The sequence below is a fragment of the Momordica charantia genome, unplaced genomic scaffold (assembly GCF_013281855.1).
Source record: "Momordica charantia cultivar OHB3-1 unplaced genomic scaffold, Mcharantia_2.0 BLBB01000035.1, whole genome shotgun sequence".
Taxonomy (NCBI): domain Eukaryota; kingdom Viridiplantae; phylum Streptophyta; class Magnoliopsida; order Cucurbitales; family Cucurbitaceae; genus Momordica; species Momordica charantia.
In genome coordinates this window covers 4,416-31,806 of record NW_028275191.1, presented here as the reverse complement: position 1 = coordinate 31,806, position 27,391 = coordinate 4,416, and the positions used below count along the sequence as shown (strand labels likewise).

General features: G+C 36.6%; 1 protein-coding gene across 2 annotated transcripts; it reads right to left on the bottom strand.

The window, feature by feature from the left end:
• Positions 1 to 4,588: 4,588 nt before the first annotated feature.
• On the bottom strand, positions 4,589 to 24,373 carry LOC148207889 (uncharacterized). Of its 2 annotated transcripts, XM_088118222.1 has the most exons (7): positions 24,234 to 24,373; positions 23,883 to 24,141; positions 15,743 to 15,884; positions 15,206 to 15,577; positions 14,852 to 14,983; positions 7,248 to 7,376; positions 4,589 to 7,157 (listed from the first exon to the last, which is right to left on the bottom strand). In XM_088118222.1, the coding sequence occupies exons 2-7, from the start codon at positions 24,083 to 24,085 to the stop codon at positions 4,854 to 4,856; spliced, it is 3,282 nt and encodes a 1,093-aa protein (XP_087974348.1). In that variant the 5' UTR covers positions 24,086 to 24,141; positions 24,234 to 24,373; the 3' UTR covers positions 4,589 to 4,853. The 2 variants fall into 2 exon arrangements, with proteins under 2 accessions (XP_087974348.1, XP_087974347.1); XM_088118221.1 differs by lacking the exon at positions 24,234 to 24,373 and having other exon boundaries at positions 23,883 to 24,061.
• Between the last annotated feature and the right edge of the window lie 3,018 nt (positions 24,374 to 27,391).

The following is a 27,391-nucleotide window of genomic DNA, read 5'->3' as shown; positions in this document are numbered from 1 at the left end:
TGTAAGTGTCTTATCTAGATTTCTTCACTGTGCAATCAAGAATCATATGGTTGTTGGAAAGAGGGTTTTGAGATATTTGAAAGGCATATTGTCTTTTGGGATCAAATTCAGTAAAGTTGAAAATTTTGAGTTGCAGGATTACTCACATAGTGATTGGGTTGGGTCATTAGATGATATGAAGAGCACTTCTGACTATTGTTTCACTTTTGGCTCAGGGTTTTTCTCATGGTGTTCAAAAGAGCAAGATATAGTGGCTCAATCAACTGCAGAAGTTGAGTTTATTGCAGCAACGATATCAGTCAACCAAACTGTTTGGTTGAACAAGTTGATGCATGACTTGCATCTGAAGCAAGAAGAGAGGGTAAAGGTGTTTGTGGATAATCAAGTCATTCTAGCTATTTCATTGAATCCAATTTTTCATGGAATGACCAAGCATTTTAAGATCAAGTATTATGTTCTAAGAGACATGCAAATGGAAGAAGAAGTTCAGCTAGTGCATTGCAGCTCAGAGGAGCAAATAGCAGATATCTTCACTAAATCTTTTAATGTAGGTCATTTTCAAGCTCTTAGGAGCAAGTTGGGTGTTTGTAGTATTTGAGTTAGGAAGAGAATGTTAGTTAACTCAAATTGCAAGTTTGAATGTGTCTGGTCCAAGTCCTAGTTTCTAGGAAGTTGTTAGTATTATTTTTTGTTATGGTTAAGTCAATTAGGTAGCTATTCTTATGGCTAGTGGAATAAGTTGACTTTTATGTGGAATTAGTTGAGTCTATTTTTAGACTTAGAGCGTGTATTTATATGTAGCATTATTGAATGAAATACACACTTCCCTACTTTCTCATTTCTCTCTCAATAATAAGAACTACAATGCTCTTGGATTGGGAGGCTTAGCTGCATTCTTCTATACTAAAATGAACCAAATTTGAAAGTACATGAACCAAAGTGAATATTTTGAAAATGCAGGTACCAAAAAAACTAAAGAAAGTACAAGTACCAAAATGATAATTTAACCTTTAGATTTTTATGAGGGGCAATGGTAGCACTACTAAAAATTGTCTTTTTCTTGACGAAAAAAGCGTCAGGAAAGGCTTGAAAAACTTCAGACAAAATCCTTCCCGACGTTTTTTCCTTTGTCAATAAAAACATCGGGAAAAGTCCGAGTGGATATGATCTAAAGTTTTCTTTGGTTCTTAACATATACACCCAAAGTTTTCTTGAATAATCATCAATCAGACTTAAGAAATATCTCCATGAGTCATAACTCTCGAAGGCCCCCATAGATCCGAGTGGATATAATCCAACTTTTTAGCAAATTTATGATTAGCAGCCGAGAAACTTTGTCTGGCTGCTTTTCCCAAGATGCAATGCTCACAAAAAGTTAGCTTTGAACGAGCTAATTTTCTAAGAAGTCCCTGTTTATACAAATTATCCAAGCCTTTAAGACTAACATGACCCAACCTCTTATGCCATAGGTTGGTCCATCAGTAGTAGTGTTAGTTTCTCCAATCAGTGTACTTCCTTGAAGTACATACAGGCCATTTATAAGAATACCTTTCAATTTTACAGCTACATCCTTACAGAAGTATAAGCAAAATCAGTTTTGTGTAATGTACCAAGAGAAATCAAATTTCTTTTTAGACCAGGGACATATCTAACAGATGACAGTTTTTACAGACCCATCAGCTAGTTTCAAGTTTACTGAGCCATTACCTTTGATTACACAATATTGATTGTTGCCCATTACCACATTTCCTGAATCAAACTCATTCAGTTCAGAAAAAAGTGCTTATGAGGAGTCATATGAAACGTGATCCTGAATCCATGATCCACTCATCTGTTTCATTTCCATTAGATACCATCAATACCTCAGTCGATTCATACCCCTCCATCACATTTACAGCAGTTTTATATTCCTTTTTTTCAGGCAATTTTCTCTTCTTTTTTAGCTGAGGACAATGGCAATAATGACAAATTATTTTCTGTTCCTTACCATCAGTAGGTTGAGACTTTTGAAAACCTCTCTGACTTTTATTTCCTTTATGGTATTGATTTCTCTTAAATTTTCCTTTAGAAAATAAGGCCTCTTAATCTTTCTTCTCATTTTTGAACTCAAGTTCCTTAGATCTCAAAGAATCAAGTACTAAATTTAAGGTAAGAGTATCTCTGCCATATTTAATGGCTGCTTTCACTTTATACTTCTCTAGTAACGAATTTAAGAGGATTACTGCTTGATTCTCTCCACTTAATTTTTCCCTCGAATTAGCCAAGTCCAAACAAATGACATTAAATTCATAAATATTACCCTCCAACGATTTTGAAGGACCCATCTTATAGCTAAATATTCTTTCTTTTAAATAAATCTTGTTTGTCAAAGATTTGGACATGTACAGTTTTTCAAGTTTCTCCCAAAGTTCTATCACAGTTTCGATGTCACTAACTCTCCTCAAAACATTATCCGAAAGATGAAGTATTAAGGTACTACAAGCAATATCATTCATTTCTTGTTTCTTCTCTACAGTGAGAGTTTCGGGCAACTTACTAGGATCATCGAGAACCTTCGCCACCTTCTGCTGGACAAGAAGCGCTTTCATTCTCTTTCACCATAATCCGAAGTCACCCTTCCATCGAACTTCTCCAATTCAAACTTTGTTGACATCCTGAACCTCAATTTCTGAATCTTGAAAGTATCAAAGTAGAAGAATCACGCATTAACAACAAGAATCCACAAACCTGACTCTGATACCAAATTGTAAGATATAGAAAAACTAGCAATTACACCTTAGGGGAGCAAACAAAAACACATATCTAGAATAGAAGAAGGAAGACACAAAAATTTAAGTGGTTCGATCAAGGATGATCTACGTTTACTGCTGAATCAGAGTTGATGAGTTGTATTGATTTCTCAAAAGAGGAGCAAACACACCCATAAGCCAAGAAAACTGATCTTTATCTCACATCCCCGAAACCTCCGTACACGCAAACTCTCTTAACTAAAAAATAGACTGGATTAGTTAGCTTTAGCTAATTGGGTTTAAGGGATAAAACTACTTACAAAGTATGAGGATTATGTGAAATCAGTAAAAAATAATAACATAACAATACAGTAACAAAAAAAACTAAAGAATGTACAAGGACCAAAATGATATTTTAACCTTTAGATTTTTACGGGGAACACTACCAAAAATTGCCTTTTTCTTGACGAAAAAAAGCATCAGGAAAGGCTCGAAAAACGTCAGCCAAAATCCTTTTCGACGTTTTTCCTTTGTCAAGAAAAACGTCGGGAAAAGTCCGTTGGGAGATCCCATCTCGACAAAATTTATCAAAAGAATGGGATGTTTTTAGACATTTTGAAAAACGTCGGGATGGCTCACATTTCCCAATGTTTTAACAACACGTCGGGGAAAGTCCCGACGCTTCAGCTAGACATTGGGAAATGGGACTTTTCGTGATAGTTTTTTAAACATGGGGAAATGGGACTTTTCCCGATGGATTTTTAGACGTCGGGAAAAGTTTTTTTTATTTATTTTTAATGTCCTATTCCCTAGCCAATATACAGTTTTTCTAAAAAAAAATATATTTTTTTGTACCTAAAATTTCAATATTAAATCCTAAATACTTGTTACACAAAGAAAACAATATGATAAAACGAATCTATCATTAAACTACAGATAATCTGTTACAATTGTTTTCTTGTGCAGACTAGTACAAATAGTCTATTACAAAATTATCATAAAACTAAATAAGTAATCTAGAAAGCTTCCATATTCTTCTATGGCAAGATCTTTGCAATAACATCAAACTTGAGCATGACGTGTAAGTATATATATATATAATTTCGTAAAATTTAGGTGGCCATGACCCTCAATGACATCAAAAGAAAAATAAATAAATGATACATTATATGCCCATTATATAAATGTTGATTGGTTTGGCACAGACAAATGATATTTTATCAGAAAAAAAAAAAAAAAAGACAAATGACAGAAGAAAGTACATAATTGATTCCACAACTTTCACAAGTTGGAATTTGTACATTAAAAATTTTGAACTTCATCATCTCTATTAAATTTTATCAAATCTAACAAGATAACAAGTATGAGACCTTCAAAAAACGATATAAGTATTTTGATTTCTCGTCCGAAGAGGAAAGAAACTCAGAAAAGTCAAGTATTTTGATTTCTCGTCCGAAGAGGAAAGAAACTCAAAAAGTGACTTTTCTGCTATATAAATGAATACAAAAAAAGGGCAACCACCAAGTTTTCTACTTCAATCAATAGTTTTCTACTTCAATCAATAGTGCTCCTAACTTTATTGCGAGTTAAGAATCTCATCAGATCCTACACAGTGATAAAGTTTTTATCGCCGTTAAAGTCGAGAGAGAAGTCTCTAAAACCGTAAAAAGTAATATGGTATGATAAGTGAGAGCCAAAATGTCCGAAGGTCACAACCAAAGATATACATGCACACAAAATTTCAAGTGAAGCTACAGAAATTCTTCAGAAAACTGATCAAAACTGCACAGTTCCATTCAAAGCACATATGTGCAGCAAAATTTTCATATCGACATATATTCGTGATAGAAAACACCTCATTTCGAAAACTTTCAAACACAATACTCTTTCATCCTTTTTTTTTCTTTTTTTTTTCTTTTTTCTTTTCTGCTTTTTGTTCTCTACACCAGTGAAAATAATGAGACAAATTTGAGAGCAATCAACTACAGAAGAACTTATAAGTAAAATTGAGATTTCAAGAAAACTTATTATGTAGCAAGTCCTGTAAAATTCCATTTAAAAAAAAATTAATATGAAGATAGGGACTAGAAATTCGAAAACAGCCCCCTCATATCTTGTTTCCACTCAGAAGAATGAAAACCTCATGCCATTGCTTGCTGCAAACAAGTTGTACTCTTCAATGGCAGTGTCCTTCTTATTGAAAGCGTGACCATTGTCGACAACATCTGCTTCACTATTTCTCGGAAAAACCCCGGTATCATCTTCCTTGGAAGGCATGAGATTTAATTTACCTCCTGTTGAAAGTGCAACAGGCCCTCCAAAATGGAATAATGAAAAGCTTGAGCTGCCTTTTTGCAATTTGGAAGTATCATTTTGCTTACAATCTCCGCTTGGTGGCGAACCAAGTGCATATGGGAGTCCAGCAGTAACGACAACGTCTGGGTTAGCTACATCCGAGCTTTCTGCTATTGCACCAGCTTTGGAGACCTGACTTCGATCTTCGACATATATACCATTGCTGGCTTTAGCAGCTGGCTGATAAATAGGAACCGGGCTCGGGTTGAAGACGGGAGTAGCTAGATGATGCAAATGGCCATATTGCATGCAGAACCGTGGATTTCCATCTAAACCATACCCAAGAGGATTGGCATATAGACAGTGGTTTGAATAGGAGAAAGGCATCATCCCATTAGCATGAGCTGCTGGCCATGAAACTGAATTTTGATGGTAATAACCCATTGATGGAGGAACCTGAAACACTGGAAAGTGAATATTTTGGTTCTGAATTGAAGGAAGTGTCACTTGACATGGGGAATCCAAACTAACAGCAGAGAATCCTGCTTCAAAGTTATGGGGAACGTTCATCGGTGCGTTTCCTAGAACCTTACATCCCTCATTATCTTGTGGAAGACCGAAATGAATTCTAGTCCCCATGGATTCTCCTCCATTTACTTTGTCCATCCTTATCTCATGACGTTCAGAGAAGCCATTCTGAATGGATGCAGAAGATTCTTTTCCTTCTGATGATTGATGGCTAGCATCTTCTGAGTCTGATGTGGATGATGATTCCAGATTTCCATGGTTCGAGCAGATGGCATTACTGTCTCCTTCACTTAGGCATGATGAGCAGTTATCAGAACTTAAAGAGCTGGTTCCTACATGGTTATTCTTCCCACTGGATCTCAATGTTGAGTTTATTGTCGAATTTATAGAACACTGTGTAGCCTCCTCACATGCATCTTCTTCTACGTTTTTATGATCTTTTGGTTCAGTAGGAAGTCCATTTTGGAAGACTTCATCTGATTCAATACCAGAGGTTGATTCGGTGGAATTACTCTCCTCTTGATCAACTTTACCCGAAGCTACACTAACTTCACCACTGCACACGTCATGCCTTGACTTTGCAAGGTCATAATCAGGTTCCACACCGAACTTGAAAGTCGAAGACTTCATTGCAACATTTGGGTCTGAGTTACTTCTAGGATATTTCTTCTGTGATTCCATGGGCTCCCAAACTTTCTTTGAATAAACAAAATCTTTACCAGGAGAATTGTTTGATAAAGCAGCTTTGTTTTTCAGTCTTCCGCTGTCACGAGACTGATCTCCATAGCCGTACTTGTTAGAACGATAACTTTGCTTGGACATATCAAATGAAGATTCTGACTTGCTCACAGATTTGGCATCTCGGTTAACTCTAACTGAAGAAACAAATGGCTCTACCTTTTTGTTAAATTCATTATTTTGGCTACAGATGCAGGAACGGTAATCAAAAGACACCCGGTTGTTGGAAGAGTGCAACTTCTCATTGAACTTAGAGCCATGTCGACCATAGGCCTTTATTGAGTTTGATCTTAATTTCCTGTTTGTCCCATTCATACTCCTCGAAGGATTCTCCAAACTATCACCATAATATCTTTGCTCAGATCTATTAACCAGAGCCCCATTTTCTGAAACAACTGTAAATCGGCGCCTCTCCGACCACTTGAAAGATTGATCTTGAACTTCCTTTGGAAATTTTAATCTCCAGCGAGAAAATTTTGATTGGTCAACTATGAAAGACTCATTTCCATCGTTCCCATCAGTAGGTTTCCCATCAAAGCTATCATCATATGAATTTTGCACTTCAGAAATAATAGATTCATCTAAAAATTGCTCATCCAGCATATCAGAAGATTCAGGCATGCTGGCATCACATGCATCACCCACTGAATCGGAATTTGGCTCCAAAACACAGGGGGACAAATCTTCCAAGACATCAGAATGAGCACATACTTCAGCTGATTCAGAACAAGTCTTATCTTTATCCTTTTCCTTTCCTTTTAATCTTTCTTTTCTTCGGAGCTTCTTCTCTCTTTCTTTTGTCCTTTTGCGCTCTTTGCGTTCTTTTTCTTCACGCTTTTCCTTCTCTTCTTCTTCAAGAAGTTTCATCTGCAGCAAAATCCGCAAAGGTGAGCAGTAAAGAGAGATCTTAATTTTGGTAACTAAACTTCTGAGTAATGATATAGCTAGCAGTGAAACCTGCTTTTCTAGAGTAATGATTTCTTTGCATGCTATGTGAATTCGTTCTTCAAGTAATTTTAGTGCAAGACAAACAAAGATGCTATGTGCATTTTGGCGTGCTGTTCCTTCTCTGAATGCTTTTTCAACCTGAAAAAGGCCACAAAGTATAAGAATAAAAATAATCCACAATTCCTAGGCAAAACTGAGATTGGTACCAGTAATAGATTTCCAGTCAAAGAAGCTAGAAGAATAGATAGCACTAGAAAATACCCTTGATAAGCAGGACTGAGAAGAAAAGAGACTACAATTTTGAACTTTTCAATCGGATTTTAATAAGCAGCTGGGCTAATCTGATGAGAGGAAAAAATTCAAGAGAAATTTCTTTGAAATGAGAAAAGTATCATTCATGTAGGAAAACAATAGGATAATATTCCACTTTACTTGTGCATTGTTTTAATGTCAAATTGGATAATATTTTCTACTCGAAATTAAAAAAAAAATTGTAATACAATACAATGTAAATAGATTTAAGTTGAACTTCACTTAGACTTTCATTAAGAATGGAGGATATAAAAAAAATGGAGATGAGATATCCCACCAAGCCAAGGTGATGCGCCAGATTTAGTTTAATGGTGCCACTAGCCACGGACAAGAAGGAAATCTGTTTAGAACGGAGAAACCTCCCCAAATTCTCTCTGACAACCCTTCTATAGAATAATGTCCAAAAGTTGTTTTTTTTTTTTCCATAAGAAACATCACTTTCATTATCAAAAGAGACAGTACAAAATGGGGAGATGAGATATCCCCTCAGGCCGTGGGATTACAAAAAAGACTCCCAATTGGCAAAGATTTGAGAGATACAATAATTACAAAAAAACCTTTGTACTAGCAGCCTATGAAGAAGCAAAAATTTTTACAACTTCCCAAAACATTTTCCTATCGGTCTCTTCTCCTCAAAACGTTCCATTGTTCCTTTCAAACCATAATCTCCACACCAAAACAACCACCCCACGAGTCCACAGAATCTTCGCATGCTCTTTCAGATAAGGACCTTGGATGAGCTGAAGGAGAGCGTCCGGAGCCGAGTTTGGAAAGCACCAAGTGAGCTTGAAAATCTGGAAGAGCTCCTTCCAACAACTTACCGCAAAAGGACAATTGAAGAAAAGATGCCACATGGTTTCCTTACTCTTCTTGCATAAAACACACCAGCTAGGGGAGAGATTAAGAAAGGGTATTTGTTCTTGGAGGGTACCATGGGTCTTCAGCTCCCATGCATCAGCAGCCACATGAAAACTTTTACTTTTTTAGGGACCTCTAGATGTCACAGAAAAGCTCCCTCGAACTGATCTCCTTCTATATTCCGTTGATTTAGGCATTTAGTGAGGGATTTGACAGAGAATAAGACGGAGTTTTCAAGGGACCAGATTCTCCTGTCATTCATGGTTGACATGTTAATGACTTCTAGAAGAAGTATCAACTCAGCCCACTCATCTACTTCCATTTCTGCCAAATTTCTTCTTGCTCTACAGTGAGATTCTTTGTTGAAGACACTCTGAACAATCTCGGGTAGACTCTGGAGAGAGGTTTGAAGCCAAGGGTCCTTCTAGAACAAAGTTTTGTCTCCCTTGCCCACCTTTGTTTTATACCATCTCTCAGCACCCTGACAGCACTTGACAATGCGGACCCAGGGACCTTTGAACAGCACAACACCTTTAATGGTTGGCCACCATTCCGTATCCTGGAGATGATATTTGCTAGCAATCACATCTCTCCACAGAGCTTCAGTTTCGGTCATAAATCTCCATCCCCATTAGCTAGGAGAGCATAGTTTTTGTTTGACAAGTTACCTAAACCTATTCCTCCCAACTTAACCGACTTAGTGACCACCTCCCACCGAATGGGGTGAGGACAACCCCCCTTGTTGACTGTTTTCCAGAAAAAATCCCTTATTAGCTTCTCCATTCTGGAAATGACTTGCTTTGGACATTTAAACATGGAGAAGTAACACAATGGGATGCTCGAGAGCACGGACTTAGCCAAGGTAGCCTTCCTTCTCTGGAGAGATTTAGAGAGTTCCATTTCACTAGCCTTCTTTCTACTTTTTCCTCCACCAGCTGCCAAAAAGCTTTCTTGTTAGCTTTACCTGCAAGCGGCGTTCCCAGATAGGACAAAGGCCAAGACCCTGCTGCACAATCCCAAAGATTGGCCGTGGTCATCAGCTCCTCTTCGGACACATTTACACCAACCACTCGCGATTTGGCCAAATTAATTTTAAACCCTGAGATCTCTTCAAAGCAGCAAACCATCTCCTTTATATTTACCAATAAAGATTTATCATCTGTGGAAAAAACTAGTGTGTCGTCTGCGAATTGAAGGTGGTTAACATGTACCCCATTAGCACCCACATGGAAACCTTTTAAGCAGCCTTCCATCACTCCTTTGTCAAGCAAACTACTCAACACATCAGCAACCAGGACTTAAAGGAAAGGGGCTAAAGGATCACCTTGGCGTAGGCCTCAAGAGGCTTTGATTCGGCCACGCAGTCTTCCATTTATTAAGATGGAGAAAGAAGTATTCGAGATACAGCCCTTAATCCACGAGATCCATCGAGCCCTAAATCCTTTCCTATGAAGCACTTTGAGGAGAAAATCCCAATCCACCATATCATAAGCTTTTTCAAAATCTAGCTTTATATGATCCATCCTTTTCCTTCTTGGTTTTATACTCATCAACCAGCTCATTTGCCACTAGGATTGGATCCAAAAGTTGCCTTCCTTGTATGAAGGCTGATTGATTTTTTCTCCCTGTCCATCCATTACCTCAAAACTAAGTCCATTACGATTTAAAAGGGGCTCCTTATAGCCTCACAAACACTAATTAACAAATTTAAAAAATAAAAAAAAAAAAAAAAAAAAACTAATTAACCCAATACTAATGATGGGACTAAAATAATTAACTAAATAAATAACAAATTAACATGTTATTCGTCTCACATCACAAGAGAAAGATTGGCACCAAATCATAATTAACTCTTTCAAAAGAGAGCATTGAGTAGAGGTAAAAAGTCTAACTAGATCTCAAAATATAATGGACATTTCTCACACCATTAGTTTTTAATGACTTGGAATCAAAGCAGTTTAGCTCTTTCCTATAATTGGGAAAATCCGCACAAGGCCCAGACCCAGGAGACATCAAGGCTGGCCAAATCATGAACTCCTTCCCAAATTCTATCCCTATCATCGCAAATCCAATAGTTTCTTTCTAGCCAAAGCCGCCAATACATACTTCAGTTGCATTATTCCAGACTCCAGAGGACCTTAGTCCTCCATTTAAAATTATGTCCCCTCAACAGTTTCTTTTATAGGAAAAATACGAATTCAATAACCACAAGAGAGAGGATATACTAGAAGGGAAAGGAGATGAGATATCCCCAACCAGCCAATGGGATTGCAAAAAGGACTCCTCGTTGGCATAAATTTGCATCAAGCCATAATTACAAAAATCATTATAAAGGGAACAGAGAAAAGTTTGACTTGATCCCAGCAACATCAGGATAAGAGTCTAACCCCCTGAAAAATTCAAACCAGTCACCACTAAATTATACCACATTATTCTTGCTTTGCCCCGTTTCAAAAGAGAGCAAAAAACCCAAGAAAAATTGAAGCTGAGGAGGAGGACCTCCCAAAACTTCATACTCCAATAAACAAAGAAACAGCTGATGACTTTGAGTTGCATTTGCTTCCGTACACAGTGGATAACCAACTTAGTAGCAAGATAGGAAATGAACATCTTCCTGTGATCTCTCAACTGTATTTATTTAGCACCTTCAGACAAACCAACCAACACAAGAACTTGACTTATTTGGCCCTTTACCTCCACATTGATATAGTTGGTAGCATGGAATTGGTACTCATTAACCTTTAGAATAAGGCAACAAAACTCATTAAGCTCACTACATTCAGATTCCTCCTAGTTAAAAATTTCCAGGACTTGTATTGTCTGAAGCCTTTGGTGCCAATGTGACAACAAAAAAGGAATGAATATCTACGTCAATGATTGCACGACCAGCCACCAATTCTTCCTAAAACAAGTTTTATTACCAATACCAAGCCTGGTATTGGAGAATTCTCCTATTATATTGTTGGTTTTTATGTATTCCACCAAGGACTACGTAAATCCTTTTTTGGTCTCTTGTAAACCACCCTTTCTTCTCTTCCCACACAAACTTGTCTTTGATGTGGTGCCAAAGTTCATTTTTTTAATAATGAAATCTCGGTACCCACTTAAAGAACTCATCACTAGTCATATTTCTGACACAGTTACCTCTTTGAAAGCAAGCTTTATTTCACCAATGAGAGGATTTGGATAGAGAAGTCAATAGCTGGATAAGTTTGTTGAGCAAACCGAATTCTTTTTGGGTGGGAATGGGGGACGATAAGCTGGATTGGACCCTTGAGAGTGGAAAATGTTTTACCACTAGATCTATGTTCTTGAAACTTTGAGAGACACAACCCAAGCTAAGAACCCCTTTGAGGGGGGGATGGGATGAGTTGGATGACCAATGAATTCTTTAAAAATACCTGAACATCTTGAAAGCATATCTAGTAAAGGTGTTCCAAGACTTTTTTGAGAAAAGTATCATAAACAATTGTTCCAATGAAACTTATATTTGCCTTATTCCTAAGAAGGTAGGGCTTCAGACACTAGGGATTTTAGGCCTATAAGTTTGGTTTTCCCTTTACAAGCTGATTGCAAAAATGTTGGCAACTTGACTCATGAAAGTCCTTCCTCAAATTATTAGTGATTCCCGAGCTGCTTTTGTTGAGGGGTGTCAAATTTTGGATGCCATTTTAATTGCCTCTGAATCTGTGGGACATTGGAAAAGGGAGAAGAGAAAATGCTATCTGTTAAAGCTCGATTTTGAGAAAGCTAACAATGAAGTGGACTGGTTTTTCCTAGATGAGTCCTTGAAGGACAAAGGTTTTGGCAATAGATGGGGAAAGTGGATAGTGGGTTGTATCTCCTCTGCGAATTTCTCTATTATGATTAATAGTAAGCCTAGAGGCAAGATTTTTGCCAAAAGAGGTTTAAGAAAAGGGGATCTCCTCTCCCTCTTTCTTTTTACTATAATTGGTGACTCTTTAAGCTGTTTGATTCATTTTTTGTGTTGAAAGAAATATTGTCCAAGGTTTTATGCTGGGGGAGTCAGTGGAGCTTCACTCATTTACAATTCGCAAATGACGTGCTTCTATTTTGCCCAGATATTTTTGAGTTGATGGAAAATTGGTGGAGAATTTTTCACATCTTCGTCCTGGTCTCTGGGCTGGTTTTGAAGTTTGAACACCTCAAAAACTTCTTTGACCAGGATAAATTGTAGTAATTCAGAGGTTGACAGATGGGCTTCTAAGTTTGCCCGTAAGAGATAAGAGTTGTCTTGCTGCTACCTTGGATTCCCTCTGGGGGGAAATCAGTCTGATGTGGTTTTATGGGCCCTTGGAAGATAAAATGAAGGCTAGAATCGATAAATGGATAAATCTCCCTCTCTATAAGGGGGGAAGACTCATTTTAGCGCAAGTAGTCCTAAATAGCCTTCCGGTTTATTATTTCTCAATCTTAAAGGCGCCAAATGCTGTCATTGTAGCAATGGAGAAGCTGATTAGGGATTTTATTTGGAGAGGGGGAACCCAAAAGAAGGGTAGTCGTAAGTGGACCTCTTTGCCTCAACAACGTGGTGGTTTAGACGTCGGTTCACTGAAACAGAGAAACAAGGCACTTCTCCTTAAATGGATATGGAGGTTTTCTCATGAAGATTCTGGGTTATGGCACAAAGTCATTGCTGCAATTTACGGCCTCAAGGCACATGGCTGGTCAACAAGAACGGCAAAAGATACGGCTAGAGCTAGACCATGGTTGATATTTGACAAAAATAGGCAGGGCTTTATGAATTTCGTGACATTTAAAGCTTCAAATGGGGGAAGAATGAGATTCTGGGAAGATGTGTGGATAGATGCCTCCCCCTCTATCTTCTCTCTTTCCAGATTTCTATGGCCTCTCTAGGAAAGGTTGTTCTATTGCTCATTGTTGGGTGGAAAGTTCCAGTACTTGGGATCTTGGCTTCAGAAGGAATCGTTTTGATAGGGAGATTCCTAGATGGATCTTACTAACAGAGAAGCCAGACTTAGTGCAAATTTGGCATTGGAAGGATACAATATGGTGGAAGGCCGACAGCGGCGGCAACTTCTCAACCAAATCTGCTTTCTCCATACTATTTAAGCCCCTGTGGTATAAATTACAGCTGGAATTTCAAAGTGCCCAAGAAAGTTATATTCTTTCTTTGGTCATTGTTTTACAGAAGCGTGAATACAGTGGATAGGCTTTAGAAACGGTTTCCGTGCTTTATCTCCCTCTTGTTGCTGCCTGTGTAAGAGAAATGAAGAAACGGTGGACCACCTTCTTTGCATTGCTCTTTTACTTGTGGTAATTGGTCTTTCATTAGATCTCAGTTGGGTTTTATCCTTCTGTCTTCCTCAAAGAATTGATGATCTTATTTTGGAAAATTTTGGTGGCTCTCTTCTAAAGGGTAAACTTAGGATATTATGGAATTGCACAGTTTGACCCTTACTCTAGATGCTTTGGAGAGAACGAAATTGTACAATTTTAGAAGGGAAAAAGACCCTTCAGGATTCTTTTTGTCATAAGCATATAGCACACTGTTTCTTGGTGGGTTACAAGCTATAAGAAATTCTTCTTTTGTAATTATATTCTCTTTATGATTGTCAAAGATTGGAAAGCTACTCTAGTTAACTTGTGGGGAGACTACTTGATCACTATAACACAATATAAATATTAAATTTGCAAATATAAAATGAATTAAACTTAGAGTTTTGTGTGATATAGACTAGTATAAAAAAGGCATTTGGATTCACGGGTAACTATAATACATTTCCATGCATAAATCTTACAAGACAAATACACAATCCAAATATTTTTAGACATCAGAAAGCGTTAGGGTAAAATAAAACAACTACCTAATGATGCTGAACATTCAGATTCTCAAGCATCTGAATGCTATGCATCCAAAGATGTTGAATTCAAATTCCCAACAAAAGAATTGACCCATTGGTAAACTGCAGCAAGTAGACTTCAATATTGAAATTAGTTTTAAGTTTTTGAGAACTTCTCCTCCTATCTCTCTTCTCCCTAATTCTTTCCAATTTTCCCTATCTTATAGTTCTCTATTATCCACTCTTTCCATTGTCACAAGCCAGGGAGGAATTACCTAGAAGAAATTGTAGCCACCTTAGTCCTCTTTTCTATATCTCATTAAAAAATAACTAAGTGAAAACAAGGAAAAACGAAAAAAAAAAACAAAAGAATTGTGTGTGTGTGTGTGTATGAACCAATAATGTCACTGAAAATAAGGCAAAATTTTTTCACCTGGTTTTATAGATGTAGTAATTTAACTTTTAATTGGTTTTTCCTTGTAAAGTGTCTAACTGGTAATAATATCCCTTGTGCTTAATAAAATTTCTTAGAGCAATAGAATTATCGTAGAGAAAGAATAATGCCACAAATGCAAATTGGCAAGAAAGCACAACCCACAAAGGTTGCAGACGACATGCCTGTTCTTTAAAGATGACAGTTGCAGCATCTAAAAGAAACTCCCGAGCAAGTTCAGGACTCTTAGCATGCTTTTGAGGACGAGAGCAATCTCCATCCAAATCGTTTGCATCTTTATCCATCGAATCATCCTCCTAAAAGCCACAAAATTCAGAGAAACAATTAGAGTTGTCAAGATTTAGAAGATGAAAAATTTGTCACCCACAAGAATTTTAAGTTCTTGAAATGTAAGATTGCACGGGCTTCTTCATAGCAGAAACAAGAAAACATTTAAATATTGAACATATGATTGACATACAAAAGTTTTTACAAAACAAAAAATTCCAGAGAGACAAAATTGCAAGAAAGAGAACAACCTCCTCCTCCTCGGCCTCTTCAGCATGCTCAAAAAACCTCCTAATATTTTCGCCTCTTGTGATTGTAACAAATCCATCACCAACTGAAAGCCTGCGATGAACACATTGTTGACCTTTCAATGCATGAGCTTTCACTGAAAGCTCAGTGCAGCGTCCATCTAATTTCCAAGCTCTGAGGGTGATAAAGCATGAATTTAAACCACCAAGATCTAGGCCATTCATTTTGACACTTCCGTTCATGCCAACATTTTCAAATTCCAAAATGTCAGATTTTCCTTCTCCTGTTCCAACAGCCCACTCAAAATAATGATAAGTCTCCACAGAGTCAGCAAAGGTTTGACGCCAATCAGCCTGGACAGTGTCATCCGATACCTGAAACAATAACAATTTTAAATTCTTTCACGCTGGTTTCAACAAGCACACAATCTTGAGAAACCTTACAGGATCAACATAGTCATCATATTCATTCTAAAGTTGAAATGATAATCAATGACGGTATAAGAGTGCTTAAAGTTGAATAAAAGTGCAAGGATGCACCTCATAATGAAATGCCATATCTGCAACACAAAACCAACTAGTGCAACAAGGTTCTCTCCTTATGCGCTTCAGCTCCTTCAGTTCCTTGAACTCACGGATTACATTTCTTCTGCAATCTCTACAAAACCTCTTGCTGTCAAACCTGTGAGAAAATCAATGTAATTAATTTAAGAAGCCAAAAAAAAATAATTACGGAGCAAGAAAAGTGCTGACAAGAGTAATTAAACAGAAATATATACACCAATGATTGCTCACCTTAATAGAATAAATAAGGCCCGTCTCCTATTTTCCTCAATTAGTAATGTTTTTAGTAGGAAACGAAGGATTTTATAAACGAAAGAATAAGATGTAAAAAATGACATGAGGTATTCCTATCAGCCAAGGGAGTTATAAAAAAGATTCTCAATTGGCATAGATTTGTATCAAATTGTAATTACAAAAATCTTATGAGATTAGACACCTATTTAGAAGTGAAAATTCTTATGCGATCCCAAAAAATGTCAAGGGGAGAGTCTTTGAATTCGTGCAACTAAATTAAGTGCCAGCAAAATATGCAAAATGATTAACTAGAACCGATGTTTCAAAACATTTTTGGGGCTTAACCATCGTGGGTGGCTCATTGGTCCAAAGGAGTTAGGATTAATTAAGAGAGAATGGGTTTAAATCCCATGATAGCCACCTACTTTAGAAATTACTAATTCCTATGTGTTTTCCAGCACCAAATGTTGTAGGATCAGACGGTTGCGCCATGAGATTCGTCGAAATGCACGTAAGCTGGCTTGGACACTCACGGATATCAAAGTATATATATATTTTTGGGGCTTACACCATGAGGCTCATCTCAAGTTTAGGCTCAAATTTTTGGTCTGGAGTCTTATGCTTTCTTTTGATCAAAAGAGGATTATGTCTCTTAAAGAAAAGGCTTATAGCTACATAAGATCCACTGAAGAGGCATAAAAACTAAAATGACAATAAAGGGTAGTACTAATTTGTCATATTCTTTAAACATATAAAAGTTCACTTATTTAATGTGAATACAACACAAGGCCGTAATTTAGCCCACTACTCCTTTTACCCCCGAGCCTTAAAAAATTAATGACAAAAAGTAAAGAATAAGTTGATCCATAATGATAATGTTGGGAATGAGATTTATAATATTTATTTAAGGTACTATTCATAGACATGATTTTTGCTATTCTTTCTTTTTTTTTTTTTAATACAACATCTGGGGTGGGGGACCGAACTCACAACCTCTTGGTTGTGGATATATGTCAATTACCGCTGAGCTATACTCGCTTTGACGACATGATTTTTGCTATTCTTTTCTTATACTTAAATATTTTTTCTTGCGAAAACAGATATTTCATGGACGTGATGAAATATAATATACAAAAAGGGGAAATCCCGAATCATCCAGTAGCTAATTTATATGATTATTGCGCTCAATACTTAATTTACATTTTTATGATTTTATTTTCTGGGGAGAAACACAATTTTCATTGATGTAGGGAAAACATGCAATATAGTAAATATCAAAGAAACAAAAAGACTGAAAAATCTCAAAATTATAGGTACAAATAAGACCACAAAAAGACATACTAACCCACATCATGAAAAACAACAACCCTTGTGCAAAAACTCACAAAAAAAGCCCTCCAGTTGGATAACAAGAGTATAATTAGAAGAAGAATTGGAAACTAGAAAGAGCCCTTAAGGGGCAGCCCAATTGGCAAGGAGGGTCTCTTGGTCATACTGGTTTAGAGGTCTCAAGTTCGAACCTTCTGATGAGCTTAATACAAAAAATCTTTGATGTCTCCTGGGTCCGGACCTTGGGGTGTGGGCGGGTGACCCTGGTGTAGGGTAGCAAAGCTCCGATTCCCCGTTATAAAAAAAAACAAAAAAAAAAGAAAGAAAGAGAACATAGTGAAGAGCTATGGAACTTAGCCAACTCGGCTCCTTCCTTTCCCTTGTAGATCCATAGTTTCTTTATATTCAACTTGCCAAGAAAAGGCATTTTTAGTATGGACCCACAAAATATTTTCCTTTCTCCTGCAACTTTGACTAATCAATAATTGCTCGAGATTATCTTCAGCCCACTCATTAAAACCCAAGAAACTTGAAACATTTGCAACAATCGAAGCCAAAAAATTCCAGCTAAAACCCAATGGAAGACTAAGTGATTCACCTCTTCCTTTTCACATTTACGTAAAGAACAATTTGGCAGAAGAACCATATTAGGACATCTCTTATGAATTCTTTCCATCATGGTTAAGCCATTATGACACAAAGTTCAAAGAAAGCGTTTCACTTTCTTTGGAACTTTCTCCTCCAAATTGTTATAGCCAAAATTTTCTTGAAACAACTTCTCACGTTTGATAAGTAAAAAATCAAGATTTAACTGGAAACATTTCCAATGAATGCAGTAGCTTTTATCTTCCTTGGATTCAAAGAAACCTAATTAAGTAGCTATTGCAGTAATTGAACTTCCCTTCCTCAATTTCTGCTAAATTCCTTCTGAACATAAGGTTCCATTTAGCAAACTCCTCCTCCAAACACTTTTAAACCAAGTCACTTTTTCTATACTTCAAAATAATTGCAAAAGAGGTTGAGATCCCAACCATTTGTCCTCTAAAACAAAGTTTGCTCCCTACTTCCAACTCTGATTGAGGAATAATGTCTTAACCATGAAACATTCTTTCCATAGGCTGCAATAACTTCCAGATTTCCTCTTATTTGTGAACTAAACAGAAATATCCTTGCATAGATGCAAGAAACTATATCATTCCATGGTTCCCCTCTCTCCAAATGAAACCTCCAAAGCCATTAACAAGCAAATCCTCATTTCGTTTTTGTCAAATTTCAAATTCCAAGGTCACCTTTTTCCAACTGGCAAAGATGCTATTCCCCCAATTAACAAGATGGCTAATACTTTTTTCGTTTCCTCCATCCCAAATAAATTCATCAATATTCTTTCAAAGGTTAACAATATTGTTCTTTAGATAAGAAATATAGACACATAATGAGTTGAGAGGTTAAAAAGTACCGAATTAGCCAAAGTCAAGCACCTTTCCTTTCAGAGATGGAAATTCTTCCATTTTCCTAATTTTCTCTAAGCTTTTTTCTTTCATTTGTCTCAAAAAATCCACTCCCTTCAAATTATTCCCCCAAAGCATGTCCAAATATGTAATGGGTAAAAATCTTAAAGAAAAGCCCAACCTAGTAGCCATGTCAACTACTCTTTGCATCTTGATATTAATTACACAAGCCACTTCTTTTTCAATAGATTCACCTTCAATCATGATGCCATATAAAAAATCCTAACAACTTTAAAGAGTTCTTGCATCATACTTTGACCATCTTATAAAAACAATTGTGACATCAGCAAATTCCAAATGAGTTATGGAAATGCTCTTCCTTCCTACAAAAAACCCTTGCAAGACTCTTACCATCACTCCATGAGACAACAACCAGTTTAAGATATCACTCCATCTATGTAAAATATATATATGTATATATCACTCCATAAAAAAGGAAAAAAAAAGGTGGATCCACTTGTCTACAACCACTCAAAACCTCCACCCTCCCTCTAGGTTTTCCATCAAGAAAAATAGAAAATTTTGTTCCTAAAACACATCCTCTCATCCAATCAACCACCTCAAACTGGAACTTTTCCTCCAAAACCACCTTTAGGAACTTCCCAATCAACCATATCATGACTAATCTCTAAATCAATTTAAAAATCAACCTCCATTTGAATAATCCTTTCCTCCACAACTCCATTTGCAATTTTTCCAGTCCATTGATATGAGGCAACAAGCGGAGCAGCACCAAATCTGCAATGCTATAATATGGGGGCGCAACAGCTTCTTATTCTTCCTCCTTAGCTTCTCAAGCTCCCGATAGAAAAAAAGTCCACCCTCGTGTCCCCACTTGTGCCCAATGCGTATAGTTCCGTGCATCTGCAGAACCATCCTTGCCAGAAGCCAAATTAGACATCCTATAATACGTTTCCCCTTGTCATTAGCTGGAATCCTGATATCAACATACCGCATTGGCGAATTAGTGCCACAAAAGGCTATTGTAGGAACGTTTCCAAGGCAGCTGCCTAGATGCGTCAATGACCAGTTCGTTGGCAATTAGAATCAGAATACACTATTTGTCGACCACCTATAAACCATGTTGAAAGCAAGTAGCAATAGAATTGATGGTCCTCTTTAGCCTTTCTACTAGAACCTTGGATATAATTTTATTATCCCATTCACGGAACTAATATAAAGTTTTTTTACACAAAGCATCTTTTCTTTCTTTTTAATCAAACAAATAAAGTGTTCGATGAGACCTGCATTTATCTGATTTTGAGGATACTAATTAAGGAATCAACCCATAACCATTCAGCACAGGGTATTTACCATTACTCTTCATGACCTGAAATACTTCGTTTTTTCTTTTAGGGTTTAGTGTTTAGGTCGCTCAATTTCATCTAAAGGTCTCTAGCTCCTCCTTTATCAACTTTAGGTTTCCCACATATGACTTGCTCCACACTTTCAGCTTCACCTCAAGTTTCTTAGGTTCTTAAGAGTTTAAACCTTCGCCAATCATATACGAAGTCTTCCTCCAAGCATTCTTGAACTTGTTTAACCAATCCAAAATGTTTCAACCACCCATTTTCACAACGAAACAGCATTAAACGCCACTTAATTTCCTGTTTCTAATAAACAGGGGTATGCTTAGAAGTAAGTAATCTTGGTTTCTTCATAGCTTCTGTTTCCCAAAAACCATCAAACCATTCAAATGAAACAAAGAATCTAAGTAAAGATTGACTGGGTATTTCTTGCATATTTAACCATGTGGAGCTTCCATTTGTTAAAGGAATTTCAATCAATTGTAGATCCTCAATCAAAATTCATTATATAGAATCCATGGATTAGAAGAAACTTTACTTTGTTAAAGTAATTTAAGCATGTGGAGCTTCCATTTGTTAAAGGAATTTCAATCAATTGAAGTTCATATGCCCTCTTAGGGGTAAAAATTTTGTAATTTAAAAAAATTGCAATTTTTGACTTCCAAATTGCCAAAAACACCTCTTTTGGCAAAGGATTAGAAGAAACAAAATGCTTTGGCAAGGAACTTACTGAAAACAATCCCAAAGGGTCAAGTTTCCAACTTTACCAAATCCAACTTGGCCAGCAAAGAACTAAAGTCTTCAAAGTTCAGCCTCTTTCAAATTTCTTCCCATCCCAATTTTCCAAGAATAGTAAGATGCATCCCGATAATAAAAAACAGAGCAGTTAAGTAGTAAAACACCCTCCAAAGTTGCGGAAAATGGACTTAAAGAAAGTAAGCTCTTAGCCAAATATCATGACAAAAAAGAGATACATTTACCATCTTTCCACTTTGACATATTGCAGCAAAAATCCCCATGGAATATGCATTACTATCTCCCCAAATTTTTGCTCTATATGTGCGAAGGACTCAGAAACGCAAAGCCATTTATTTATCACTTGCCCACTGGCAGAATCTTTTTGAATGATGATATCCTCTTTTGGTTGGGGTACACAATCATCCCTAGAGGCATACAAGGAATGCTCGTCATCAGCCTAACCGGGGATCCGTTCAAAAGAGAGAAGAAGCTCCTATGGGTCAAGTTCATTAGAACATTCTCGTGGTCTACTTGGATGGAGAGAAACAATCGCATTTTCAATGACAAAGGGAAGTCTATGGACAACATTATGGAACCTTTAACTTATTTGGCTCTCAATGGTGCAAAAATTCTACATACTTCCATGCCTATAATTTATCTTCTTTAATGGCCACTTGGAGGTGTTTCTTGTAGCCTCTTCCAGCTTAGGACGATCTTCCCTCTCATTTTGTATGATTTCATGATATATATATTAGATGCTAGTATATTTCCCTGTTTCCCATCAAAAAGAAAAAAGGGAAAGATTTTCCACAAACTTCCACTGATTGGAAATGTTGATTCAAGGACACCTCAAACAACCATCCAAAAGGTTCAAGCCTATATATTGGCCACCACATGACGCCAAAGAGAAGAAGTTCTATGAAAAAATCACCAACCCCATTTTGCCAGAAGAGCCAAGTTTCTCCATTTCAGCCCGTCCATACATAAACTGTCATCTTCTATATATTGAGAAGCTAAGTTCCATCTAACCAAATGCTTCAGTTTCCCAGCATCATCGCCTCCCCTTAAAAAATTCTTATGCTTCTCTCAATTTAAATACTAACTTTCGAAGGTATTAGAAATATATACATGAAGTAAATTGGGATATTAGAAAAAAACCACATTACACAAAGTCAATCCTACTCCTCTAGGAAGTTGAAATCTCTTCCATCTATCCAAACTTTTTCATAATCTTTTTAGATATTGGAAGCCAAATATTTGGGGATTCGGATTACCTCCTTGGGGCACACCCAAATAGGAGATTGGCAAATACTCCACCTTACAATGAAGCCTAGAAGCAACTTGAATCAAAAGAATACACATTAGTTCCACAAACAACTTATTTATCCAAATTGACCTTCAAACCCGATATCCATTCTAAAGCCTTGATATAGTCGAGTAATTTATCCATCGTTGCATCATCATATTTGCAAATAAAGAAGAGTATCGTCGAAAAATTGAAGATGTGAAACATGAATTGAATTACTTATGATGGTAAACCTTCAAAGAGGCCGTATGAATATATGTTCTCAATAAGGCTACTCAAAACCTCATTGATCATTAAGAAAAGAAGAGATGAGAGTAGTTCACCTTGTCTTAGTCCTCTTTGAGACTTGAATTATCTCTCGAGGCCAATCATTTATAGAAAATGAGAATTGTGTTCCCCTTACAAAGCCCATCATCCACTGAATCCATATTTTGCCAAATCCTTTTTGCTTTAACACTTTTTCTAAGAAACCCCATTACGCATCCCATCATCCACTAAATCCGTCTTTTGTCGAAGCCTTTTTGCTTTTAAAACTTCTTCTAAGAAATCTCAATCCACCCGTCCAATGCTTTCTCAATATCAAGCTTCAAAAACTAGCCACTCTACTTTTTAAATTTATATTCCTCCAAAATTTCATTGGCAACAAAGAATTGGATTAAACCAAGCAATAGGAAATTGAATAACTCATAATGGTTATTCTAACCATGTAATAACTAGCTCATTTAGTGATTTTATCTCTTTGCTTTTTACAATTTTCCCTTTTCTTTATAAGCTAAAAAATGTACATATATGTGTGGAAGTGGAAGTTGTCACTAACGTAATGCAGATGTGCCATTGTGGCAATTATCCCCCTCTAGGGTCCACTATGTTGTGCTAGAGAACATAAGAGGAGTCAAGAGATGAACTGCCTGCCACAACTTAGAGAAGTTTTGGCATTGGTGAATGCTCAAATTGTACAAATATTTATTGGTTCTTCAAACCTTCAAATTATAACGTGCAATACTTGAAAAATGAAACTTCAAATTCTTAAGTCCAAATCTAAACTTATTGTCAATCACCATAATCTGATAATCGTCAGTAAGGGTACTTTTTCCTTCTCTCAAGTAATGCCCTTGCTCAGGTAAAGGTTTTTTTTCCTTCCATCGAAGAGCATATCTGAAGGTATGCTATTATTTTATGTCCAAGAATCTCCTGAGTCACCTCTTGGCATCTAAACTACAATTCTTGATAGTTAAACTTAAGATATTTAATGTCTAAGGTACCAGGGAGTTTTAAACCCATGACAGCACAATACACTACCAGGTTGAAGCTTGGCTTGTGAACCAAAGAATATCTTTAAGCTATAGGGTCAACTAAAATTATATCTATCTAATAAATCAAGAAAGCATAATACAGAACCAGGTTGAAGCTCGGCTTGTAAACCATAGCATCTGCTTAAGTTATAGGTTCCTTAACTAAAATCATATCTATCCAATATATCAAGACAACACAATCTTGAAACTAGCTTAACTCTTAAACATGCAGACAAAAATCAGATTTATTCCTTACTAAGAAGTTGCTACTATTTCTGTTAGTTTTACTACAAAATGCATTCATGATACTTCATATCTCTAAAGGTTACGTTCATCAACAAATAAAAAACACATTTATTTAAATGCAATGCATGAAACAAGGGATGAGCTTTTGCTAGAGACCTGTACATTAGTCTCTCAATAAAATCTTCTTCTTTCATTCTTAGAAGAGATTGTCGAGTTTCTTCTCCTAACGCTGACCAGAAATCAACCAATGTATCACAAGAAAGCCTAGCAGTGTGCAAGGCACATGTTTCCCTTGTTCCATGTCCCCTGCCAAACCTGCCGTCCCTTGACTTATCCAACCTCGACCTCCCCCACCACATGCATCAGGATAAAGCAATTCACGTTCTCGCTCCCTAGCACGGGCACTATCAAAGACCTGCTTCAAGGCAAATCTTAGCCATTAAAAAAGATGATCTACTACAGAGTGCATAATGACTAAGAAAACCCCAAAAAAAAAAGTGCACTTACATTTTGGAGACCAAGGAAAGACTTTGAACACAAATAGCAATCCAGAAGTGTCAGCAAGCCATCACGGGTTGTGGTTAAACCACCCCAAGGATGGACAGATGGATCTTGAATTTCATCTTGAAATCCATTAACTGATAATGATCCATCACATGTATGATTTTTTGAAACCCCTAATCTGTTGCAGGAATGATTCACACATGTTTTTCCTTGTTGTAAAGACTTCCCATATATGACAATCTGCAAAAATCCTTCAAGCAGCAAACCATTACATCTAGAGCAGTACATATTCTTACGAGCCTGCTCAAACAGGGTTTGCTTGTCGATTCTCAGGAGTTTCTGCCTAGTGTGGGGCGGCAGCTCACTCCAGAACTACATTGAGAGCAAACACAATTTTATTAGCCAATGGTCAGTTCACCACGTAAGTTCCAAGTAATGCTGGAATTAGATCATACTTATCCCAATTAACGATTCAAGGTCATAACTAAACGATATGATTGCAATGAAGATTTGGAGTTCATAGAGAGCAGATACACGTAGAGGAAATATGGAAATTCAGCATAACGTTTTTGAGTAAAAAATAAAAAAGTCTACAGTGTCAAACTCACACATCTAAAATGCTAGACACTCCTCCGGTAAATTACATCGGCGGCAGTATTAAATCCAGACTTGTATGAAGTATAATTCCGGCAAAAAGCCAGAGCAGAAAAGTGATCTACTGTAGTGGCAATTATTCCCAGAAAAAATAATGAGAATGAGAACTCGAATTAAATCTTCCGGAAAGGAAAGAAACAAATACCTTCTGGAGCTGATTGTAGCTAACATCGTCGCGTTGCTGGGACCAAAATCCATTGGGCGAGAGCGAGTATATAGCCGATGACCCACCATTTAATTGGTCATTTTTCTGTGTTAACCCCGGCATCCTTTCAAGCTCTCGTAGTTACATTTCTCAATTCTTCCATTGCCTCATAACCCACCGAAATCAACCCAATCTGATCGGCAAACAAAAACCGAGCCGAACGAAATAGATAGATCTCAGAATTACAATCGCAATAGGTAATCAGAACAAAACAACAGATCGTCGGCGGATCGAAATAAGTCCGTCCAGAAGCAAATCTGATCAGGATTATATGGAATTGGATTGGATTCGATTGGAGTAGATTGGAGTAGCATAATATAGAGGGAATTGAAGGGGTAACAATCAGAAGATTCAGAAGGAGAGAAAACGGATGTAGGGGTTTCTGGTTGATGACGATGAGATTTGGCTGCTGCGTTTATATTGCTAGCTAAGAGAGAGAGAAGAATTGAGGCTGGGTAATGGTTAAAGGAGAGAGAAAGGAGAAACAAAACAACTGTTATATTATACAAATCACTAATTAACCGAATCATGAAATTTGTGTTAAATTATGGTGTCTGTTTAATTTGTAAATTTTTCGTTTTTTTATATATATTGGTAACATCTCTCAATTCTTGGGACGTAAGCTTACTCTAATGACGTAGGATCTTTACTTTGTGCTAATGAAAAGTTTACGGGTGTAGATTTGAACTTTCAATCTTTTAGTCGAGAATATTTGTTTTAATCAATTGAATTATGTATAAATTGGAGGTTGTGAATAGATTAAATATGAATGATCGAGCTAATGGGATGGTCGAGTGTAAAAGATGAGTTGTTTTTGGCTCAATGCTCCAATATTGTTTGCCACATGTTGTCATGTCATGCTGGGTAATTTGTCAACGTCGGGGCTCCGATCAATGTATCACGTTAACATTAAACTAACGAAGTCAAGGACAAAAACTTGTTAAAAATAAAATTGAAAGTTCTCCATATAAGCATAGTTTAGTGGTTAAGTTCTTTGTATTTAAGGATGAACACATCTTCACAATGATATGATATTGTCTATTTTTGACATGGCCCTCATAGATTTGCAACCAAAAGGCCTCGTACCATCTCACATTCCCAACAACCCTTCAGGCCAACTCCTTTTCTTGTATAACATCCAAGGATTCTACCGACATGGCTAAATCAAGGGCATGGCTCTGATACCACTTGTTGGGTCAATGGTAACCCTCACACATCTCCACAAAGGTCATATTTTCCACTTTGGGCTTAAGCCCTCATGGATTTGCTTTTGTTTTAAAAAAAATAAAAAATCATACCAATGGATCTCTTACTCATATACTCATGATTTTCTCATTATCTAGCCAATGTGCATCAGTTCAAACATTCACACCATATTCGTGCTATGATATTTTCCAAAAAAAAAAAAAAAAAAAGTTTAAGGATGTAGTTAAAATTTAAGTACAATTGTCAAAATTGGCATCAAAGTCAAAATTTAAGGACCAAATTTGTATTCGACCTTATAATTTTCATTTAACTTTATCTTTTATCTCTTAATTGAAATGTATAAAATATATTGTTTCTATTAACCAAGCATAATAGAAAACGCAACAAGCTATTTATATTTGAATTTCAAAATAAGTAATAGATATCGAATAAAAATCTCAATATTTCTTCATATATTTCAATCTAAACAATACCTAAAACTTAGATTCAAATTCATGTTTTTAATGATATTATTATGTTAAATTATGAAACTCAATTTGCCACATTCACGCTACGTTGGATTTTTAGCTCTCCTATCTATTAATAAGTCTTGTATGCTTCTTGACCTTAGAAATACAAGATAATACAAAACATCATATAAGCAAGACTAATGGTATAAGAAAATCCAAAACCATGCCCAAAAATTTCTCTAAAAGTGAGAGTATAATGAGGAGTAGGCAACCAATTGATCATATAACAAAGCTTGTGAAAGGATAAGTACTTGAAAGTAAGGTCATGGACTGTGAAACAATTTTTAGCATGCTAAGAATCATCAAGCAATAATTTAAAGGCAAGAAGGTCCATAGTTAAAGAGATGTCATAGGTAGGAAAAAGTAAAAAGCCATACAAAATGGTTGGCTATGACTTTGGGTGAGAATTCATAGACATGACCCATCACAAAGACTTTTTGAAAAAAAATGATTTCTTAGTCAACAGCACCTATGGAAACTAAAACTAGCATAAAGTTCAAGTATAATCCTCCTAAAACTAGCATAAAGTTCAAGTATAATCCTCAAGACAAACATAGGCCTTCCTTTCAAGGTAAAAGTAATTGAGT